This window comes from Eptesicus fuscus, chromosome 20 (genome assembly GCF_027574615.1).
Source record: "Eptesicus fuscus isolate TK198812 chromosome 20, DD_ASM_mEF_20220401, whole genome shotgun sequence".
Classification (NCBI taxonomy): Eukaryota; Metazoa; Chordata; class Mammalia; order Chiroptera; family Vespertilionidae; genus Eptesicus; species Eptesicus fuscus.
The window spans coordinates 11,918,585-11,941,642 of record NC_072492.1 but is presented as its reverse complement, the minus strand read 5'-3'; the positions used below and the strand labels follow the sequence as shown (position 1 = coordinate 11,941,642).

Genomic DNA, 23,058 nt, shown 5'->3' with positions numbered 1-23,058 from the left:
AAGGATAGTCCACCTTCTCAAGGGCCTGGATATCATGATGCAAGGTGATGGGCGATGGCTGGACAGGGCCAGTCACGATCACCCAACATGCAAGTAATCATACAATGCATTAATAGAATTGTATGAGTCAGTGACAATTCCATGCCAAGAAGAAGTGGCTTTGAATTTAAGCCACTTAAGAGTGGGCTTCCACAATGATTCTGAAAATTAATTCTCTGCCATGGCTTCAAGAGAATTTATTGACATCTCCAGTAAACTTGACTTGACTGCTTATGGAGAGGACCTCTGACTTGCTTGAGAGTTCTGTCACACTTCCCTTTTTTTTCTCCTTTTTAGGAATTTAACATTGCTTTCCTCGATTTTGGAGAAGGTGTTTAAATAGTTCTCTTATAGCTTTTAATTGTTTTGTGCATCATTCAACTTTTTTCTTTGCAGCACCAGGACATTTGAGATGATTGGAATCAAAACCATTTTGTTTAACACTGTGTGAATATAAAGAGTAGCTTGCAGCTGTGTGGTAGTAGTTTAATTAACATCATTAGTTCTGTGGTATTAGGCTGTAGAATTACTTCTTGTCATCAAGCATGTCCAGCCTCTATTTTGAAGGCTGTCTAAGCTTAAAAAGTCTGCTGTCAAATTCTTAGGGAATTAGATTGTTCCTTGCATATCTAAGTATTATGTCACCTATTTTTGCAGAAGGCTCTGTTACATTGAGTGCATCTGTGTATCCTGGTTTTAAAAAATGTACTTAAAAAATATACCTTCATATTCTGTATAATTGCTAAAAAATAAAACACTATTGAAAATAGACCTAATAATTAAAGAAATAAATGAAATTATAAGATATATAGAAAGTAAGGGCAACAAAATCCCTCAATGAATTTTCTTTCTATGAAAAGGTAAGGTTCACAGGATTATATTTGAAGAAAACCCTGCCAGCTTCCATGCACAAAATATCTGTTATAACACATAAACACATTCAGCAAAGTTGCATTATACAAATTCAACATACAAAAATCAGTTGTGCTTCCATAAACAATGAAAAGGAAATTACAAAACACTACATTTAAAATAGATTAAAAAGCCGACAAACTACTTTGGAATGAACATAACCAAAGAAGCAAAAGACTTGTGCAGTGAAAACTACAAATATTGCTGAAAGAATGTTTCTGAGAAATAAACACACATATATGAAAAGACATGCCATGTTTGTGGATTGAAGGCCTTGATACAGTTCTATTAAGATGTCAACACTATCTAAAACAATCTACAGATTCAATTTTAATCTTGTAATAATCCGAAAGGCATTGTTTTGCAGAAATAGAAAAATCCATTCTAAAATTTATATGGAATCTCCATGGACCCCCACACCCCACCCCAAAACCAAACACTGGTGTAAAGAAGAACAAGTTGGAAGGATCACATTTTGTGATTACAAACACTACTACAAAGTGATAATAATCTAAACAGTGTGGTACTAATGTAAAGACAGACATATAGACCAATGGAGCAAAATACATAGCTCAGAAAGAAACCTTTCTGTATACAGCCAAATGATTTTCAACAAGGGCACCAGGACCATTCAATGAGGAAAAGAACAGTCTTTTCAACAAGTGGTGCTGAATAGGAAAACTGGATACCCACAGGTAAAGGAATGAAGTTGGATCCTTCCCTTACACAATAGTTTTTCAAAATTTATAAATACCAAAATGCAAGAGCTAAAACTATAAAATGCTTAGAAGAAAACATAGGGGACTACTTCATGACATTGGATTTGGCAATTATTTCTTGGATATGATACCAAAAGCACAGGTAACAAAATAAAAAATATAAATTGGACTACATCAAAATTTAAAACTGTTGTGTATTAAAATACACTAGCAAGAGTGTTAAGGGGCAATCCACAGAATGGGAGAAAATATGTACAAGTCATGTATATAATAAAGTATTCATATTCAATTTATAAAGAGAACCCTTAAAATGCAACAACAAACCAACTAAATTTTAGAAAACCTCAATAACAGAAAGCAAACAATCTGATTGTAAAACAACAACAAGCTAATGAAAAGATGCTCAACATTACAAATCTTTAGGAAAATGCAAATCAAAACCACAATGAGATGTTATCTCACACCCATTAGGATGGCTATTATTAATAAAACAGAAACTACAAGTGCTCACAGGATGTGAAGGAACTGAAATCCCTGTGCAACTGCTGCTGGGAACATAACATGGTGCAGCCACTGTGGAAAACAGTGTTGTGAGTCCTCAGAAAATTAGAAGAGAATTACCATATGATCCAGTAATCCCACTCCTGACATATAAGCAAAAGAATTGAAAGCAGGGACACAAATAGTTATTTGCACACTTATAACGGCAGCAGCATTATTTACATTAGCCAAAAGGTGAAAGCAATCCAGTGTCCATCACTAGCTGAATGGATAAACAAAATGTGACATCTATATACAACAGAATATTATTCAGCCTTAAAAAGGAAGCAAATTCAGAAACATGGTATAACATAGCTTAACCTTGAGGGCATTTTACTAAGTAAAATCAGCCAGTTACAGGACAGATACTGATGTTTCCATTTATTGAGGTACCCAGAGTTGCCAAAATTTATGGAAACAGAAAGCACAACAGTGGTTCCTGGGTTCTGGTGGGAGGAGGAATTGGATGGTTTTTGTTTAATGGAATCAGAGTTTCAGGTTATGGAAGATGAAAAAAGTTTTGGAGATGGATGGGCCCACCGATGTCCATATACTTAATGCCACTGAACTGTAAACTTAAAAATGGTTAAAATGGTAAATTTTAGCATTTGATAAGATATAACAGCCATTTATTATTAAAACACTGAATAAAATAGAAATAGAAGGGAAGTACTTCAACTTAATAAAGGTCATATATGATAAACCTTCAACTAATGGTGAAAAACTGAAAGCTTTTCCTCTAAGATCAGGAATAAGGCAAGGATTCCATTCTTGCCATTCCTATTCAACATAGGACTTACATAGTTCTAGAAGTCTTAGCCAAATCAATAAGGCAAGATAAAGAAATAAAAGGCATCCAAATAGGAAGGAAGAAGTAAAACTGTCACTTTTTGTGGATGACATGATTCTGTATATAGAAAATCCTAAAGACTCTACCAAAAAAACCTATTAGAAACAATAAATGCAGTTAAGTTGCAGGATATAAAAATCAATGTACAAAAATCCATTGCCTTCCTGTACACTAACAATAAAACTTCAGAAAAAGAAATGAAAAAAAACACACAAAAACGAATTCCTTTTGCAATTGCAACCAAAAGAATTAAATACCTAGGAATAAACTTAACAAAGAACATGAAAGACCTATATACTGATAATTATAAAGCATTCTTAAAAGACGTTGAAAAAGATACAACAAAATGGAAGAATGTGTTTATGGATTGGAAGAATCAACATAGTTAAAATGGCCATATTACCCAAAGCAATATGCATATTTAATGCAATCCCAATAAACACCCCAATGTCATTTTTTAAATAAATAAAACAAGAAATCATCAGATTTGTATGGAGCCACAAAATAGCCAAAACAATCCTGAGAAAAAAGAACAAAGTTGGAGGTATCACACTACCTGACTTCAAATTATACTACAGAGCCACAATAATAAAAACAGCATGGTATTGGCTGAGAAAGAGACACACAGATCAGTGGAACAGAATAGAGAGCCCAGATATAAAACCACATGTATATGGGCAGATAATTTTTGACAAAGAAGCCAGAACACACAATGGAGTAAAGATAGTCTCTTCAATAAATGGTGCTGGGAAAATTAGAAAGCCACATGCACAAGAATGAAAATGATTACAGTTTGCTCCCATGTACAAAAATTAATTCAAAATGGATCAAAGACTGAAATATAAAACCCCAAAGCAATAAACCACATAGAAGAAAACATAGGTACCAAACTTATGGACATGGTCTTAGAGAACATTTTATGAACTTGATCCAAAGGCAAGAGAAGTAAAGGCAAAAATAAATGAACGAGACTGTATCAGACTAAAAATCTTCTGCACAGCAAAGAAACTGACAACAAAACAAAGAGGCAGCCAAACATATGGGAGATGATATTTGCAAACAATAGCTCCGACAAAAGTTTAGTTTCCAAAATATATAAAGAACTCATAAAACTCAACATCAAACAAACAACCCAATCAAGAAGTGGGCAGAGGACCTGAAAAATACACATCTCCCAAGAATGTATGAACAGCCAATAGATATATGAAAATAATGTTCAACCTCACCAGCAATTAGGGAAATGCAAATCAAAACTACAATGGGATACTACCTCACACCTGTTAGAATGGCTATTATCAACAAGACAAATAAGTGTTGGAAAGGTTGTGGAAAAAAGAGAACGCTCCTTCACTACTGGTGAGGATGTGGAATGGTACAACAACTGTGGAAAACAGTCTGGCAATTCCTAAAAAAATAAAAATAGAACTACCATAGGAACCAGCACTCTCTCTCCTGGGTATATACCCAAATAAACTTGAAAACATGTGTTTGGAAAAATATATGCATCCCTATGTGCATTGCAACTTTATTCATGGTGGCCAAAACATGGAAACAACTGAAGTATCCTGAGACAGAAGACTGGAAAATAAGATTATACACACACACACACACACACACACACACACACACACACACACACACACACACAATGGAATACCACTTAGCCATAAGAAAGGATGAAATACTGCCATTTGCAACAACCTGAGTGGACCTTGAGAATATTTTGCTAAATGAAATAAGTCAGTCAGAAAAAGCTAAGAACCATAAGCTTTCACTCATATGTGGATATAAAACTAAAATTTATGAACACAAACAGCAGTGTGGTGGTTGGTTGCCAGAGCGAAGGGCATGGGGGGTGAAGGGGCCTAATATATGGTGAAAGAAGAACTGACTTTGGGTGGTGGGCACATAGTGCAATATACAGATCTTGTAACATAGAAACCCAAACCTGAAACTTATATGATCATACTAGAGGCCTGGTGCATAAAATTCATGCATGGGGGGAGCGGGGGGGTCCCTCAGCCAGGCCTGCATCCTCTCGGGACCCCTTGGGGGATGTCTGACTGCTGGTTTAGGCCTGATGCGGGATCTGGCCTAAACCAGCAGTCGGACATCCCTCTCACAATCTGGGACCACTGGCTCCTTACCGCTGGCCTGCCTGCCTACCTGATTGCCCCCTAACCATTCTGCCTGCCTGCCTCATCACCCCTAACCCCTCTGCTTGCCTGCCTGATCGCCCCTAACCACTCGTCTGCCTGCCTGATTGCCCCTAACTGCCTCTGCCTGCCTACCTGATCAACCCTAACCATTCTGCCTGCCTGCCTGATAGCCCCTAATCACTCTGCTGGCCTCCCTGATTGCCCCTAACCACTTGCCTGCCTGCCTGATCACCCCTAATCCCTCTGCCTGCCTGCCTGATCATCCCTAACTGCTTGCCTGCCTGCCTGATCACCACTAACCGCCTCTGCCTCAGCCCCCACTGCTGCATCTTTGTCCAGAAGGACATCCAGAATGATGTCCGGAAGGTTGTTTGGCTGTCCTGTCTAATTAGCATATTATGCTTTTATATATATAGATTAACCAATGTCACCCCAATAAATTTAATAAAGGTAAATTTTATGTTATGTATATTTTACCACAAAGGAAAAAGGAAAACTTTTAGTACTTTATAAACAAAAAAATTGCCTGACTTAATGGTTGAGCATTGACCTATAAACCAAGAGGTCACGTTTTGATTCCAATCTGGGCACATGCCTGGATTGTGGGCTCAATCCCCAGTGTGGGGCATGAAGAAGGCAGCCAATCAATGATTCTCTCATCATTGATGTTTCTATCTCTCTCTCACTTCCTCTCTGAATCAATAAGAATATATATTAAAAAAATAAAATGTAGCCGAAACCAGTTTGGCTCAGTGGATAGAGCGTCGGTCTGCGGACTGAAGGGTCCCAGGTTCGATTCCGGTCAAGGGCATGTACCTTGGTTGCGGGCACATCCCCAGTAGGGGGTGTGGAGGAGGCAGCTGATCGATGTTTCTCTCTCTCATAGATGTTTCTAGCTCTCTGTCCCTCTCCCTTCCTCTCTGTAAAAAATCAATAAAATATATTAAAAAAAATAAAATAAAATAAAATAAAATGTAAGTCAAATAATAAGTTACACTAACCCAATAGAATGAGATACATTAAATGATAAAGTGGTTAAAAAAATCAGGAAAAATGAAAACAGAGAAAATATATATGTAATAATTCAGAAATAAAATTCTGCACATATAATTTGGTATAATTACAATGAATCAATATCATACTGAATCCTATATACAACACTCAGATTTTATAATTATGAATTAGCATGATTTGTTATTTATTTTAAAAACACATGTAACAGGGTAAAAACTCAGACCTTCTGGAATATATCAGTATCAGTGTAATGTATTTCATGATTGTAGGTTGAGTGGTATAGGGATATATACTATATATTCTCAGGTTACTCTTCTAGGATTGGTTAATCAAAGTTAGGAAATAAAACAGGTCAGGATTTGGTGAGGCTGAAGGAGATGTGGGTTTGTAGACATGCACTTCCTCTGCTCCCTGAACTCCAAATGAAACAGAAGAGTGGCCAGAGGTCAATGAACTACACCAGGAACCTCTGCCAGCAGCTCAGCTGAAAGACAAATGTCAAAGCATCACAGGCTTTGACAACCATGATCACTGAGAAAATAACCTTGGGATTTAAGCATCAATAGGCCATAAAGAAGCTTTAGGAGAAGGTTCAGTAGGAAACTAAGGCCAGAAGCCAACAGCCAGAGGGTTAAATAGAGAATGGGTGGTTATGGTATGAATCATGACACTTTCTGGGATCACCCACCTGCATTTTTGGTGCCTTTGGTAACATCTCTTCATCATTTTGAACTTGAATGTCTTTATTTTTAAAGAAGTGGTACAGAAATAGCTACCTCACTGAGTTTTTTCAAGGATTAAATGAAAGGCATTTTATATTTTTGTTCCACCAGAAAACTCAGCATAGCCACTTTTTCCCTGAGAGTGTTGGTGGTGCTTATAGCATATAATTGAGAGAATCACTCTCTACTTCCTTTTCCTTACAACTGCTGAGAAAGAGGTGATGGCAAAGAATTGACCCTATTAATGGTCTCCCAAACTCTCAGCCTTTACTATATTCTGCTCAAATAATAAATGACCAAATTATTTGAATTCTTCTATAAAATAAAATGGGAAGAACTTTTGCAATCCAATAATATTTTAAAGAGAAATGGGGAAAAAGGGAGCATTGTGAGAGTGATTTTTTAAGAGAGAGAGAGAGAGAGAGAGAAGAGTGGGAGATCTGAGCAACATGGAGTGTGTGTGTGTGTGTGTGTGTGTGTGTGTGTTTGGGTAGGGAGAGTACTGGGAATAAAGACAGCAGAGGGAAATCCTGTTGTCAGGTAAGGCTAGCACATGGGACCTCTGAGAGGAGACAGGGAAGCGAAGCAATAAATGATATGACCATGAAAAACAGTTAACAATATAAATCCCTTACAATGTGTGGAGAGGAATAGCCACTTTCCCCCACCCTCTGGGCTAATCCCAGGTTCTGGTTTGTCTGGGGTGGGGCCCAATCTGGTAGTGGGCTGGCAAACAAAGTCCTGCTTTATTAAAGCCTGGACTTGTCCTGCATGAAGCAGGAAGAAACCTGACTGCGGAATCTTTGGGAACCTCTGACACGCAGGCAGCCCACCTGCTGCCATGGGCCGCTACCACATCCGAGTGGCCACTGGGGCCTGGCTCTTCTCTGGGTCTTTCAACCCCATGCAGTTGTGGCTGGTCGGGGAACTCCGGGAGGCAGAGCTGGAGCTGCAGCTGAGGCCAGCGCGGGGCCAGGTAAAAGGAAGAAGTGGGAACTCAGACTCCCTGGCTGGGCTCAACGCCTGAAGGCAGTTGGGACTTGGGGGCTGAGAGCCAGTGACAGCACAACCACACCAGCTGGGACTTCCATTGAGAAGGGACACCTGTACCTGGTGGGTGAGAGGTTCAGAGCCAGGGCCCAACTGGACTTAGCCCCTTTCTCCCTCCCCTGGACTCTGCTCCACACAACCTCCACTCCTTTCCCAAGTGTCATTATGGGCTCAATGGTCAAAGGGGAAGGTCCTCCGAGAGCCCGGGCATAGGTGCAGGTGTTGGTGCTCAGTGTTCAAGTCACTGTGGTCTCAACCTGGGTCCCTGGTCCTTCCGGTTCAATGGGTCGTCTGAGACCCACAGCCCAGGTGTTGGGAGGAGGCAATGCTGTCCCTGGAGGCTGTGTCACTGGACTCCACAAAGCCCCCACCAATTTCCCATCCTTGGTTAAATGCCTTTCCCGGGTCCCCACTATTAAGTCTCACTGGGTTTTGATTTCCACAGGTGGAGGAGTTTGAGCAGGACGTTCCCCAGGACTTGGGGCCACTGCAGTTCGTGAAGTTGCGCAAACACCACTCCCTGGTGGACGACGCCTGGTTCTGTGACCGCATCACCGTGCAGGGCCCAGGAGCCTTCAAGGAAGCCACTTTCCCCTGCTACCGCTGGGTGCAGGGTGAGGGCGTGCTGACCCTGCCCGAGGGCACCGGTGAGGATTTACCTCCGAGTAGTGGGAGCAGAACTCATGGACTACTGGGGGAAAAGGAAGGGGAACATTATACATAGAAATAAAAAGGCTGTAAGTAGGACTGGAGAGGGAAATAAATGATGTGTACATCCCACCTCCCAAGGAGCGCCCTAGGAATGGGAGGTGCAGCCATGCTGGAAAACAGAAGAGCCAAAGTAAAGTGGAAAGGAGATCTCCGTGTGACTGGGAACAAGTTAGGGCAGGGACAGGTAAGCCTAGCACATGGGACCCCTGAGAGGAGACAGGAAAGGGAAGCAATCAATGATATGACCATGAAGAACTGGTTTGGCTGTGACAACATCAAAGACAACTGGGAGGGCAGGGAGCACTCTGACTGGGATGGGGATGAATGACCATAGGCTATAGGTTATTTGTTGCTGTGAGACACGTGGAAAGATATGACTAGAAAGAAATTTAGAACAATGTCATGTCATAATGGAGACTAATCAGCCATAAGAAGATGGCATGCTGTTTGAGACAACATTGATGGATCTTGAGAGTATTCTATTAAACAAATTGTCAAAGGAAAAGGACAAGAACTGTATGATTTGACTCCTAAGTAGGATAAAAAACAATAAGCAACGAATGAACAAACAAAAATACAAACTCATAGATACAGACCACAGAATGGTGGTTACCAGAGGGAAGACAAAGTGTGTAAAGGGGTAAATACATGGTGACAGAAGAAGACTAGACTTTGGGCAGTGAGCATACTCAGAGTATATAAATGTCGTATTGTAAGATTGTACATCTGAAATATATATAATTTTATCAATCAATGTTATATCACAATAAATTTAATAAAAAATTAAATCATGAAATAGACATCTTTGCGAGACAATGTAAGTACAGGCAAGAAAAGGACAAGTCAGGTTAACAAATACAAACTATGTGATGGTGAGGGTAGGTAAGATGGAGTGAGGGAAAGGTAACAACATGGAACTATTTGCTCCCTAAGACAGGTGAGATGGGATGGTTGAAGGTAACACACATGGAATTTTTGATTCAGGGATCAGGTGGAGGTAGGGACAGAACACAGCAGAGTGCATATGTATAGTGAATATGAAATATGTCATTTGGATGAGAAGTAAAGATGCAGAAAGGGGAAGGCCAGTATTGATGAGCTTAACAAAGGCAATACACAATAATATGGGGTTTTGTGGATATGGCATGTGATCAAGAAGACAATTCATAATCATCTATATGCACAAGTAATGGAATTTGATTTAAGGAACAAGAAAGGGAGGAAAACATGAGATGTTACTTAAGGACCACTATGGAGTTGAAATAGGTGAGATCATGAATAGGTTTTGGACAAAGGTACAATGAGTGACTTTGGGAATACATCAGGTGAGGCAGAGCCAGAGAAAAGGGCAAAAGTATGATGTAATACAGTCAAGAGTGAGAGAATAGATCAACTCATGGATAGCATGAGTTGGATAAACCTATGTGGTCAAATGTTCTTCCAGCCCGCCTGGCAGGAGAGAATACCTTGGACGAGTTCCAGAAGCATCGAGAGAAAGAACTGAAGGAAAGACAGCTGATCTACTGGTAACCACCTAACAATAGCCCTACTGATATTCCCACCTATTCTCTGATCCTGCCACCATCACTGACCCCCTAATTCCTCCCTGAACTCTTTTCCCATCTGCTAGTTGGGGCACCTGGCACGAAGGGTTACCCCTGACAATGGCTGTGGACTCTTGGAAGGATCTGCCCCCAGATATGAAATTTCATGGTGGAAAGAGGCTGAACTATGAATGGACAGAGAAGACAGGGTAAGGAAAGATCCCAATGGAGTGGGGAGTGATAGATTCCATAACAGGCAGGATTTGGTGAGTTGACAGTGCCATCCTTGATATATGTTTGAGGTTACTGGAGATGATTCTCAAACGTGTTTACACCGTCCTGAACTCCTGGGACAGCCTAGACGACTTTGATCAGATCTTTTGGGGCCCCAAGAGCACCCTTTGTGGTCAGTATTCCCATAGACCTTTGTAACTTCATAATAGCCTGTTTTGATGGCTCAAACTTCACACTCCATAGTCCTCCAGTACTTCCGAGGTGAGAAGATATCATGCCTGGTCATATCTCTGAGGTAACAAGAAGAAAAGACAGGGGCTGGATACAGAGTAACCATAAGCATGAATTGCTGTGTTAAAACCTAAACAAGAGGGAAATTGGGTTCTTGTAAATACCCTCCCTTTACCCTCCACTCCTACTCCACAGAGACAGTTCACCAGCGCTGGCAGGATGATGAGCTTTTTGGCTATCAGTTCTTCAATGGCATCAACCCCATGCTGTTGAGACGCTCCACCTCTCTGCCCTCCAGGCTGGTGCTGCCCTCAGGGATGGAGGAGCTTCGGGCTCAGCTGGAGAAAGAACTCCAGGTACACCCCCAGCCCTCGGTTATCTTCTCCTTGTCTGTGGGGGAATGGATGTGGTGAAGGGGAAGGACCAGAGGTGAATCAGGGAAGGAAAACTGTATTAATCCACTGTGCCTAATTGCAGAGTCCTTTGTAGGAAAAACTTGCAGTTGATAAAGTATGTAAAGGAAACTATGAGACTCTTGGGTGCCAGACAGAGGTAGCAGAAGAGAAAGTAGATGAGGAAAGAGTCCTGGAAACCTTGACAGGGGAAGCTTAGCATGCCTGTGCTGCACAAGAATTGGTGAAGTATGGTCTTAAAACCACCACTGCCACAGGGAATTAACAAGTCACTGAGGAAGACTCCTCTCATTTTGCCTCTTTCCTCACTATCAACTGAGATGACTTGGACTAAATGTTCCCTATGCCTCCTTCCTTTCTGCCACTAGAACTCTGATATTGATGTAGGATAATTGCAAGAAATGAGACTGAATGTTATTACATTTCTTCCCCTTGGTGCTGGCCCTCTGGAGTAGACTTTGAACTTTTCCCCCCAGAACGGTTCCCTATTTGAAGCTGACTATATACTGCTGGATGGAATTGCAGCCAACGTAATCCAAGGAGAGAAGCAATACCTGGCTGCCCCCCTCGTCATGCTGAAGATAGAACCCAGTGGGAAGCTACTACCCATGGTCATCCAGGTGAGATATTTTGGAAATCCTCTTTCAACACTGCTCTCCCTTCTCTCCAACCACTGCCCAGGGACAAAGACAGCCTACTCTTGTCCCCCACCCCCACCTCACTCAGTGAGATCTGTCTTTGTCTCCAATCTCTTCTATCTACCTTGCAGCCTGCCTCACTACTCACATTCAATTACTTTTTTTGAGAGTCAGAATGGTCTCTATTGGACCTCACCCTAAGGCTACTCAATCTCTTCCTGATCATTGAATCTGTGGAATATCCTTTCTTTCTTGGACATATTTTCTCCCCAGTTTTTGATGCATTTTCCCTCAAGTGTTCTCATCAATCAGTTGATGAGAACTGTCAGGTATCTCACATATCCAGTTTCTCCTTCATGTTCTACCATCCTAACTCACACTTTTATCAGGTTTCTCCCAAACCACTGTTATGGCCATACCAGACTCCCCCCTTTCCAATTCCTCTTGCTTTGAACCTGACACACTTCCCTAGAGCTAGTGAGAGGATGAGTGGAAGGATCCTCATTCCTCCTACTAGATTATGACCCTTGGGAGACAATCTTATTCATCATTCTCCCCAGAAACTGAGCACAGTGTTGAACATATGATGAGGTCAAGGAATACTTAATTCCTCCTTTTTGCAGATCCAGCCTCCCAACGCCAGCTACCCAACCCCACCACTGTTCCTGCCCTCAGATCCTCCTCTTGCCTGGCTCCTGGCAAAGTCCTGGGTCAGAAATTCAGATTTTCAACTGCAACTGTTCCAATATCATGTGCTGAACACTCATATGCTGGCTGAAGTCATTGCTATAGCCACCATGAGGTGCCTCCCAGGACTCCACCCTATATTCAAGGTATATACTTTACCTTCCATGTCTCCTCTTGCTCACATCCCAGAGAAAAGAAACACCGCAACAGTTCCACAGGATTTAAAAAGCCTAAGGCCCTAAGCCATGTGTCTGGGAATATGAAACAAACTTGCTTTGAAATAATCTAGCACTGATATGGTATTGCAGCAACAAGTTTTCATTGGCATGAGGGGACAAGACACAGTTAACTATGACAAGATCTGAATTTTGTGGTCATATTTTCATGTTTAAATTCTATTGATTTTGAGCTAATTATAGATTCACATGTAATTGTAAGTCATAATACACATAGAGACCATCTATCCTGTTAAGTCCAGTTATTTACATTTTTCTACACATATTCTAAGTCAATTCTCTGAAATTCTCCAACAATGGGTCTGGAGGGGAGTAGGAATATAATTTGTTAAACCAATATGTTGCCATTTAGCCAGGAAGAAAAATGGTAGGCATGACAAACAGCCAGAGAACCATATCTTGGAATAGAGGTGGAAATAATAAGAAATAGCTATAAACTCTATAGTACTGATGGAGAATGTTCTACTACAACTGGATGTTATGAGGAGCACAAGATAAAAGGGCAAGGATAGCAGCCCGGCTGATCACTGACATCTACCCAAGAGTGAGGAGACTAAAGATGTACATTAGCATGGCAGTGACAGGGATGGAAGAGAAGAGACACTGCCTGCGCCATGCCTATGCAATATTGCAGACAAAGGTCAGAAGTCTCACCACTGCCAGACTTAGGAGCTCACAAAGTGAATACTGTTGGAATGACCAAGAAATACTTTGATGCTATAAACAATGAGTTCAGTGTCTATTGCTAGGCAGAAAGCAGCAAAATAAGGCTTGTGCTTGTCTTACAATTGTTTTCCAAATGACACTTTGATACAGGGAACAGGGCAGAGCAGGGGACAAAAATCTGTAAGCCTATGAAGCAGAGCAGTGGTCAGAAAGAGTGTAGTCAGGAAAAGAAGCCAGTTTGGAGGCAAAGATGAGGTATTGAGCTTTCCATACAAAGAGTTTGAAATGTTGTAAGATATGCAAATGAGTATTTGGGTATTTGGCAGGCAGAACAACTGAACTGTAATGTCACTGAGAATTCCAATGCCAACCCTTCTCTGGGCTGTGGTTGTTTGGTGTTCTAAGGTGACATAGACAAAATAGCTACTAATGTAGTTAGTTAGTTCATGGGCTCTCAGATTTGATGACCTCATGATGTTTTTGCATGACCATCTCCTTCATAGCTTGAATCACTTATGCTCAATTTTACATTTCAAAATGCCCTTTTACTAGATAAGCCCCCCTCCACAGCCATATTCCCTCACCATAGCAACTCCATCCCATGGCAGACAGTCTTTGTTGGAACTCCCAGGAGGGCTAAGCCTGCAGGAGTTACCAAGGTTACCTGTGCAGGCTCTGGATTCAGACTGCTCAGGTCTGAAGCCTGAATCCTGGTCTCAGTACTTACAGATGTGTGTTCAGGGTCCTCATCTCTAAATGAGGATAAAAAAAATACTATCTCCACTGTTGGGTTGTTAAGGCATTATAGAGTAAATGCTAGAAAAATGTCTGTTTTCTGCTGTTATTTTTATTGTCATCATCATTTCTGTCATTGCTGTTAGGAACTCTGCTCTGTGTTCTTTATTCCTTGCTGTGGTCTTAGTGTTTTCTGTGACATCAGCATCCCTCCATGAACTTTCTGAAAAGAACAATCTGAGCTCCCTTGATTCTTGATTACGGGAGTATCACTTGTGTTCTTTCCTTTTTCCAGCATCAAAAAGCTCTGGTCAATATCCAAACTGCCTGAATCCTATATATTAATCAGGTTAAAACTGAAACAAAAATAATCTAAGATAAAAAGAAGCTCATGAAAAAAAAAAAAAAGAAGCTCATGTCAGGATTCAGTGTAATTTATATAATTTTTTTTTCTTCTTCTTCACCTGTGGATATATTTTCCAAGGATTTTTAGAGAGACTAGAAGGGAGGAAAGGAGAGACAGGAAGATATCATTGTGAGAGAGAACACACAAAAAATGGGGATTGAACTTGCAATTCAGGTACATGCCCTTAACTGGGAAAGGAACCCATGACCCATCAGTGCTCAGACCAACATTCTAACCACTGAGCACAGTGGCCAAGGCAGGTGTACTTTTTTAATAGGTTAAAAAAAAAAAAGCAGGAAAGAGGAGACAATTAGGAACAGATTTCATGACAACCCATGTGTTGCTTAAGCAGGTAGCTTAATTTGGCTCCAAAAATGCTAACTGAAGGTATCCTTTCCCCAAAAGAAACCAAGAGTAAAACAATAAGCGGTTAGAGGGAGAGCTTTGAAAATGAGGAGAGAGGCTAGTTTAGGGAAATAGAAGATGTGAATGATAGAGGAAGCATGAAATGATATAGAAAGATAAGGGGTAGCTTCTAAACAGACAACTACATTCAAGGTGGATATAATAAAGGTATTGATAATATCTCCTAACCAATGCTTCTGTGTGCCAGGCACTGAGCTAAACACTCTCTGTATATCACTCACATAATCACCACCACAGCATCTGACTTAGGAGACCTATTATCATCTGTGTTGACAGATGAGGAAGTTGACATGTAGGAGTTTATTACCTTGAAATGTAGGGGTTTATTGCCTTGTACAAGTACCAAAGTGAGTGGTTAAGCCTGGAATCAAGACCAGGTCATTCTAGCTCCATAACCCCATTCACAGTAGAGTCATGGAAAGCATGAGAGTTAGTGATCATAGAAGCAGAAGGAGACCAGCCTACAAAGGCACTGGCAGGGAGGAAAGCATTAATATGGTCTCCAATAACTACCCTTCTCTAATCTTCTTCATCCAGCTCCTGATCCCACACACCCGCTACACTATGGATATAAATATACGGGGACGGATACACTTCAACTCAGATAGTGGACTATTTAGTCAGGTAAAGAGGAAATGGGGGCATGGGGACAACTAATCTTTTATCTCTCTACAACCTCCTGCCATCTTCACAGGCTCACACCACCTGGCATGAATGTCCTGATCCTTAAGCCCATGAGCCTGTTCATTTTATACTTTCAATTTTGTAAACCCCACTGTGAACCCCTTATACACTATGCCAAGATTCTGAAGCCCTTCTTCTATCTCAAGACATGTCAACTCTCAAATTCCAGGCAATGAACACAGGTGGAGGGCCCCATGTGCAGTTGCTCCGCCGGGCCATGGCTAAGCTGACCTACCGTTCCCTCTGTGCTCCTGAAGATCTTGCTGACCGTGGCCTGCTGGGAATCCCAAGTGCTCTCTATGCCCATGATGCTTTACGGCTCTGGGAGATCACTGCCAGGTGGGTGAGAGTGGGTCTCTGGCTTGAGGTCAGCATGGGGCATAAGGATCATGAAAGAAGAAGGTCCAGACTGGGGGAGCAGAGGTCTCAATCCTGGGAGAGATGAGGAAAAGTGAGGAGACAGTGGGTAGGATCTGAAAAGGAGGAAAGTGGAATAAGGGAGAGCCTAGGTTGGGAAAGCTGGGAATGGGGAGATGGGGTTCTGGAACAACCAGGGTTTTGTTAGAAAGAATGGTTATTAATCATGCTTAGGCAACTATTAAAACTAATGACCCATGCTGAAACCGGTTTGGCTCAGTGGATAGAGCGTCGGCCTGCGGACTGAAGGGTCCCATGTTTGATTCCGCTCCAGGGCATGTACCTTGGTTGCGGATGTACCATGTACATCCCCAGTAGGGGGTGTGCAGGAGGCAGCTGATCGATGTTTCTCTCTCATCGATGTTTCTAACTCACTATTCCTCTCCCTTCCTCTCTGTAAAAAATCAATAAAATATATTTAAAAAACAAAACAAAACAAAAAAAACTAACGACCCACATTTCCTTCCTTTCTAAACTAGTGTGTAGAAGGAGCTCAGAGATGTCCCAAAAAGTAAGTCTTGTGATCTGTCCCCAGATACAGTGGAAGGAGCTTAGCAGAATCCACAAAAAAGGACTAGTAGTTAGAAGCTAGGGCCTTGTACTCTCAAGGTACTCAGCTCCCTTCTCCTCTGGGCAGGTACGTGGAGGGGATTGTCAACCTCTTCTACCACAGGGATGACGTCGTGAGAGGGGACCTTGAGCTGCAGGCCTGGTGTCGGGAGATCACTGAGGTGGGGCTGTGCCAGGCCCAAGACCGAGGTGAGATCCCTCCTCAGAGAAGGAAACTGTTAAGAAACTCTGCCCAGAGCCCCTTGTCAGCCTTGCCTTCTGGGAACATGAGCCCTTATTACCCTCTTGACCTCCACACATGAATCATCTGAATCCCATTTTCACCTCCTAAGTATTAGGACAATTCTAGAAACTCAAGAATTATTCTCCTCAATGTTCCTGACCATCAACCTTTATGGTCATCTCCCATTCTTACTGCAGCTGCCCTCAACCTGCCACACCTTAGGGCCCAGGGGGTACAAAACCTGCTTGTGCTCTCTGATGCTCTTTGTAAGAATGCAAATAGGAAAAAAAAATTTCCCACCAAAGTTCATAATGTCCCTCTCTGGCTTTACCACCCTTCTCTTGCCTGCTACTGTCCACCACACACAGAGAGTGCAGACACGCCACACTACCACAGTGCAAGGTCATTTGTAGGTGTAAACTGACTCAGTTTTCTCCTGCCTGTTCATCTCCTCACTAGGATCTACCTTTAGTTCTCCCACTCCACATTTTACTCTGTGAGGAAGAAATAGCTTTTTTGAGCTTTGCCTAGTTTCATCCTCCTCTCTCTAACACATGTGGACCAGCTTGGTTCATTTCAAATTGTCCTTCAGTCCCTGCCCCTTCATACTTCACACCAACACCTTGAGGCCCATCTTCAGCCTTTGGAACAGATAAAAACATACACTGGGAGGCTGTTATGGATAGGCCTTAAAATACCAATGATGCAGGGTTTAAAATACCAAAGCCAGATTCAAGCTTTCTTTGGAGGATCTGGGCAACACCCCCACTGCCCCAACACTTTCAGAACAAAATGTTCTCTGGTACTTTTAAGTTCTGTCTTTCAAGCGTCCCTTTCCCCAAAAGATGCTTCTTCCTCTCCCTAACCATTCTCTTCACACAAAATACCCACCTTAAGCATTTAAAAAATACAGTCATATAAAAGCTTTAATCTCTGATTACCCCATCCTCTCCTTCAACTTTCAATGTTCTCTCTGCCCTGTTGTTCGCACATTATTCTCATTAAAGGCCACACACTAAAATTTGTTTCTAAAGTGCTGGTTTCTGCCTCTTTCCATCTATGTGACCTTGAGCCATCAACTAGATCTCTTTCACTTTGACTTTTAGTTTCCTTAAAGCTAAAATGGACATATATTTGGCCACAATCCTCACATTTAATCTGACAGAATTTTTGAGATCCAATGATATAATGTGTGACAGTGCTAAAACCTGCATAGTACATAGTGTTAGATGAGTTTAATCATATGCTCCACCCCACACAAAAATACCTCCCCAACATGATCAGCATGTGGATTAGGAGAGTCCAGGCCCAGCCATGCAGTAGATGACCTTAGTCAGGCATCAAATTCTATGACCCCATCTCACTGCATTCATCATGCCTGTTTATTCTGCAGTTTTGATACTTTGACATCTTGGAGTCTTGCTGACCCAAAAGGTACCGCCCTTCCCAGGGCCAGCTGATTCTCAGATATAACAAACCACTCCCCTGGGAGAATGCTTTCATATTCCGAAAGTCCCAACCACCACTTCTATTGAGCTCTCACACTCTGGGCCGCTATTCCCCTGGCCTAATCACCTCGGGCCAGGTACCGGACTAGGGACAGCTACCACAGTCCACAGCCCACTGGAAGTATTGCAGCTAGCCTGTCCTAAACAGGCTTATTCTGTCTTGCCTGTTCCTTCTCATGGAAACCATGACAAAAGGCTCCTACTACCTTTTCCCCTCACCCCCTCTGCCTCCCAGTGTGGTCCCCTGTGGTGTGGCAGGTACCCATCTCTTCGGTTCTGTGAGTATAACATATCTTTTCCATGGCAGTTATCTCCTGACCTGTTGGCCTCAGCACAACTGTATAATAATAGAAACTATATTTTAAAACAGTCACCTGTATATTGAGTGGAATGGATAGCTGATTTTGACACCCTTCCTGTATTTTAACTGAATCAATTACTTCTCTCGCTCTGCATCATTACCCAGCTATCTGTAAGCACTGAACCCCTTTTGGGGAGACAGCAATTCTGTTGAACTACAACAAACCTAGAGAAAGCTACAGAAATCATAGATGCACAACTTAGTGATGTGTACTTTGGTGACACACCCGTGTAATTAGCATGAAGATCAAGAATCAGAACTTTACCAGCTCCCTCCGAAAGCCCGTTGTGTACACTTCCAGTCATACCCACGTGAAAGTAACCATTACCTTGACTTCTAGGTCGGTTAGTTTTACTTATTTTGACCTTCGACAGATGGAAATACAAGCATGCACTTGCTTATGTCTGGCTTCATTCGCTGAATACTATGTTTGATATTTACCTACTTTGTTGCATGTAGCATGTAGTTTGTTTATTATCATTGTGGGAACCTACATTTTATGACTATGGCACCATTTATTTTTCCTTTTTGCCATTGATGGGCAATTAGTACTGTTTCCAATTTGGGGCAATCAATATTAGTGCTGTTGTGAACATTTGTGTGTGTTTCCTGTGGACTTGATGGAACTTAAAGTATGCAAAAATCAGCCTCAGAAGTTATTGGCCCTTTTCCAAAGTGGTTGTACCAGTTTCCACTTCTTTTAGCAGAGTATGAGTTATTGTTGCTTCATATACTCTCAAATACATGAAAAGATATTTCTATCTTTTTTGTTTTAGCCATTTTGGTGGGCATGTAGATCTATTTTATTGTGAGTTTAAGTTATGTTTCTTCAAGACTAGTTGCATTGAGTGCTTTTTCCTTGGTTTAATAGTCATTGGAATGTCCTCCTTTATGAGGTGCCCATTAAAATCTTTTACACTTATACCTTTAGGGTTGTAGCCCTCATCTTGTGATTTTTTTAATTGAGTTGTAATTGATATATATTAATTTCAGATGTACAACACAATGATTCAATATTTGTATGTATTGTGAAATGATCAACAGAGTAAGTCTAGTTAATATCCATCACCACACAGTTACAAAGTTTTTGCTTTAATGAGAACTTTTATGATCTATCCTTTTAGCAACTTTCAAATATACAAAACAGTATTATTAACTATAGCCACCATGCTGTACATTACATCCCATATCTTATTCATTTTATAACTGGAACTTTGTAACTTTTGACCACATTCATCCATTTCACCCACCCTTAGCCCTACCTTTTTTTTTCTTTCTTTTTTTTTAGATTCCACATATAAGTGAGGTCATGTAATAATTATCTGTCTCAGGCTACTTATTTCACTTAGCAAAATGCCCACCCATGGTCTATCTATGTTTTCACTATTGGCAAGATTTTCTTCTTTTTTATAGGTAAATAATATATATAATTTTGTTCATTCATTCATCCATTGATGAACACTTAGTTTACTTCCATGTCTTTTTTTAAAAGGATTTTTTATTGACTTTTAGGGAGAGAAAAACTGGTATTAGATAAGAACTATTGAACGGTTGCATCTTAAGGAGATAGAACCTGTAACCCACAATACATAACCGGGTCATGTGCCCTGACCAGGAATTGAAACAGCAACCTTTTGTTGCACAGGATGAAGCCCAACAACTAAGCCCCATGGGCCAGGGCAGTTGCTTCCATGTCTTGGCTAAGATAAATAATGCTGCAATGAACATGGGGTGCAGATATATTTTCAAGTCACTGTTTTATTTCTTTGGATAAATACCCAGAATTGGATTTGCTGGATCATATTTAATTCTACTTTTAATATTTTGAAGAATCCCCATACTGGTTTCCATAGTGGCTTCACCACTTTCCACTAACAGTACACAGGCTTCTATTCTCCACAGCCTCACCAATACTTGTTATTCCTTGTCTTTTCATAATAGCCATTCTAACAGGTGTGAGGTAGCATCTCATTATGATTTTGATTTACATTTCCCTGTTAATTAGTGATGTTGAGCACTTTTTTATGTACCTGTTGGCCATCTGTGTGTCTTTAGAAAAAGGTCTATTCAGATCTTCTGTCCACCTTTTAATCAGACTTCTGGTTTATTTTTCTATTGAGTTCTTTATATATTTTTTTATATAATCCCATATTAGATATGAGATTTGCAAATATTTTCTCCCAATTGGTAGGTTGCCTTCTTTTCTTTCTTTATTGATTAAGTTATTACATATGTGTCCTTATCCACCCATTACCCCTCACCCCCCACTCATGCCCTCACCTCCCTGGTGTCTGTGTCCATTGGTTAAGCTTATATGCATGCATACAAGTCCTTTGGTTGATCTCTCCCCCTTAACCCCGCCCTCTCCTACCTTCCCTCTGAGGCTTGACGGTCTGATTGATGCTTCTCTGTCTCTGGGTCTGTTTTTGTTTATCAGTTTATGTTGTTCATTATATTCCACAAATGAGTGAGATCATGTGATATTTAGCTTTCTCTGACTGGCTTTGGTAGTTTCCTTTGCTGTGCAGAAGATGTTTAGCCTGATGTAGTTCCATTTGTTTATTTTTGTTTTTGTTGCCTTTGCTTTTGCAAATCCAAAGTATCATCACCAAGACAGATGCCAAGGAGCTTACACCTATGTTTTCTTTCAGGAGTATTATGCTTTCAGGACTTTAATCCATTTGTCCTTAATTTGTGTGTGTGGTATAAAATAGCAGTCCAGTTTCTTTCCTTTGCATGTGGTTGTCAGTTTTCCCAGCAGTATTTATTGAACAGATTGTCCTCTCCCCATTGTATATTCCTGGCTCCCTTTTTGGGCTCACTTTTCTGTTCCATTCATCTATGTGTCTGCTGTTTGCCCAACACCATACTGATTTGATTAATTTTGCATTGTTATACAGTTTGAAATCAGGAAGCATGATGAGGGTGCCTTGAACTCTGTTCTTCTTTCTCAAGATTTCCGTGGCTATTTGGGGTCTTTACTGATTCCATATAATTGTAGGTTGATTTATTCTATTTCTTTGAAGAATGCGATTGGAATTTCATAGGGATTGCATTGAATGTGTAGATTGCCTTGGGTAGTATGGACATTATAACAATATTTATTCTTCTAATCCATGATAATAGAATTTCTTTCCATTTATTTATCTTCAATTTCTTTCTTCGGTGTCTTACGGTTTTCAGTGTACAGATATTTCACCTCTTTGGTTCAATATATTCCTAGCTATTTTATTCTCTTTTATTTTACATGACTGACTGACGGAATGAATGAATGCTCACTAATTCCAACATTTGGGTATCTCCAGACAATAGCACTTATTCCCTATCTTTTTCAGGGATTGCAGTTTCTAAACTTTGGTATTTCTTCTTCTAGGTTTTCCAGTCTCCTTTCAGTCCCGAGCTCAGCTCTGCCATTTCCTTACAATGTGCATTTTCAGATGCACTGCCCAGCATGCAGCAGTCAACTTCAGCCAGGTATGGACAACTGAAAGCCTGGGTCCCTGAGGGAAAGTGCCTGGTTTAGGGTATGTTTGAAGGAAAGAATTGGGAGCCAGAGCCCTGCGTATCAGAGTGCCTGGTTGACTCCAGATTCTTGCTCCCTCAGCATGACTGGTTGTTCTGGGTCCCTAATGCCCCATGCACAATGCGGATGCCCCCTCCTACCACCAAGGAAGATGTGACAATGGCCACACTGATGGGCTCACTCCCAGATGTCTGGCAGAGCTGTCTTCAGATGCTTTGCGTGAGGCAAGTGGGCCGGCAGCAGCCAGACATGGTGAGAGCGGATTTGGGGAACTCTGGGGCAGTGGTAATGGAAAAGAAAGTTCAGAGTGTGGGGCTGGGCTCTGGTCCCTGTGTCTTGGAACTAGAAGCTGATCAATCTTTCTTTTCTGCTTCAGGTACCCCTGGGGTATCACACAGAAGAATATTTCTCAGGCCCTGAGCCCAAGGTTGTTTTAAGACAATTTCAAGCAGATCTGGACAACCTGGAAAGGGAGATAGTGGCCCGGAATGAGCAGCTAGACATTCCCTATGAATACCTGAAGCCGAGCTGCATAGAGAACAGTGTTGCTATCTGAGTTCCAGTATAATGGCCTTTCATAGACCACAGGCTGATACTAGGGTTAACATTTTCCTTTTGAATTTTATGTTTTTCTGGATCTGAATTGCTATTGTTCTATTTTCTTTCCTATCTGAGTTCCCTCCCTGAATATATCACTAGCCTGAGGCACTGTCCCCACTTCCAGGTCGTCTAACAGAATGATCTTTAGCTTGAAAACACATTCCTTAAAGAGATCAACTATTTACTCATGTAGCCTTATCCTGTCTCTGGAAAATTTATCTTTTTCATTTATTATGTAAT

At 41.2% G+C, this 23,058-nt stretch overlaps 1 protein-coding gene across 1 annotated transcript; it reads left to right on the top strand.

Annotated features, from left to right (window-relative positions):
- Window positions 1-7,796: 7,796 nt before the first annotated feature.
- Window positions 7,797-22,774, top strand: LOC103296946 (polyunsaturated fatty acid lipoxygenase ALOX12-like). Its single transcript, XM_054709501.1, has 14 exons — window positions 7,797-7,931; window positions 8,451-8,652; window positions 10,161-10,242; window positions 10,347-10,469; window positions 10,563-10,666; window positions 10,921-11,081; window positions 11,615-11,758; window positions 12,400-12,609; window positions 15,470-15,556; window positions 15,786-15,955; window positions 16,671-16,792; window positions 22,069-22,169; window positions 22,300-22,470; window positions 22,595-22,774. The coding sequence occupies exons 1-14, from the start codon at window positions 7,797-7,799 to the stop codon at window positions 22,772-22,774; spliced, it is 1,992 nt and encodes a 663-aa protein (XP_054565476.1).
- The last annotated feature ends 284 nt before the right edge of the window (window positions 22,775-23,058 follow it).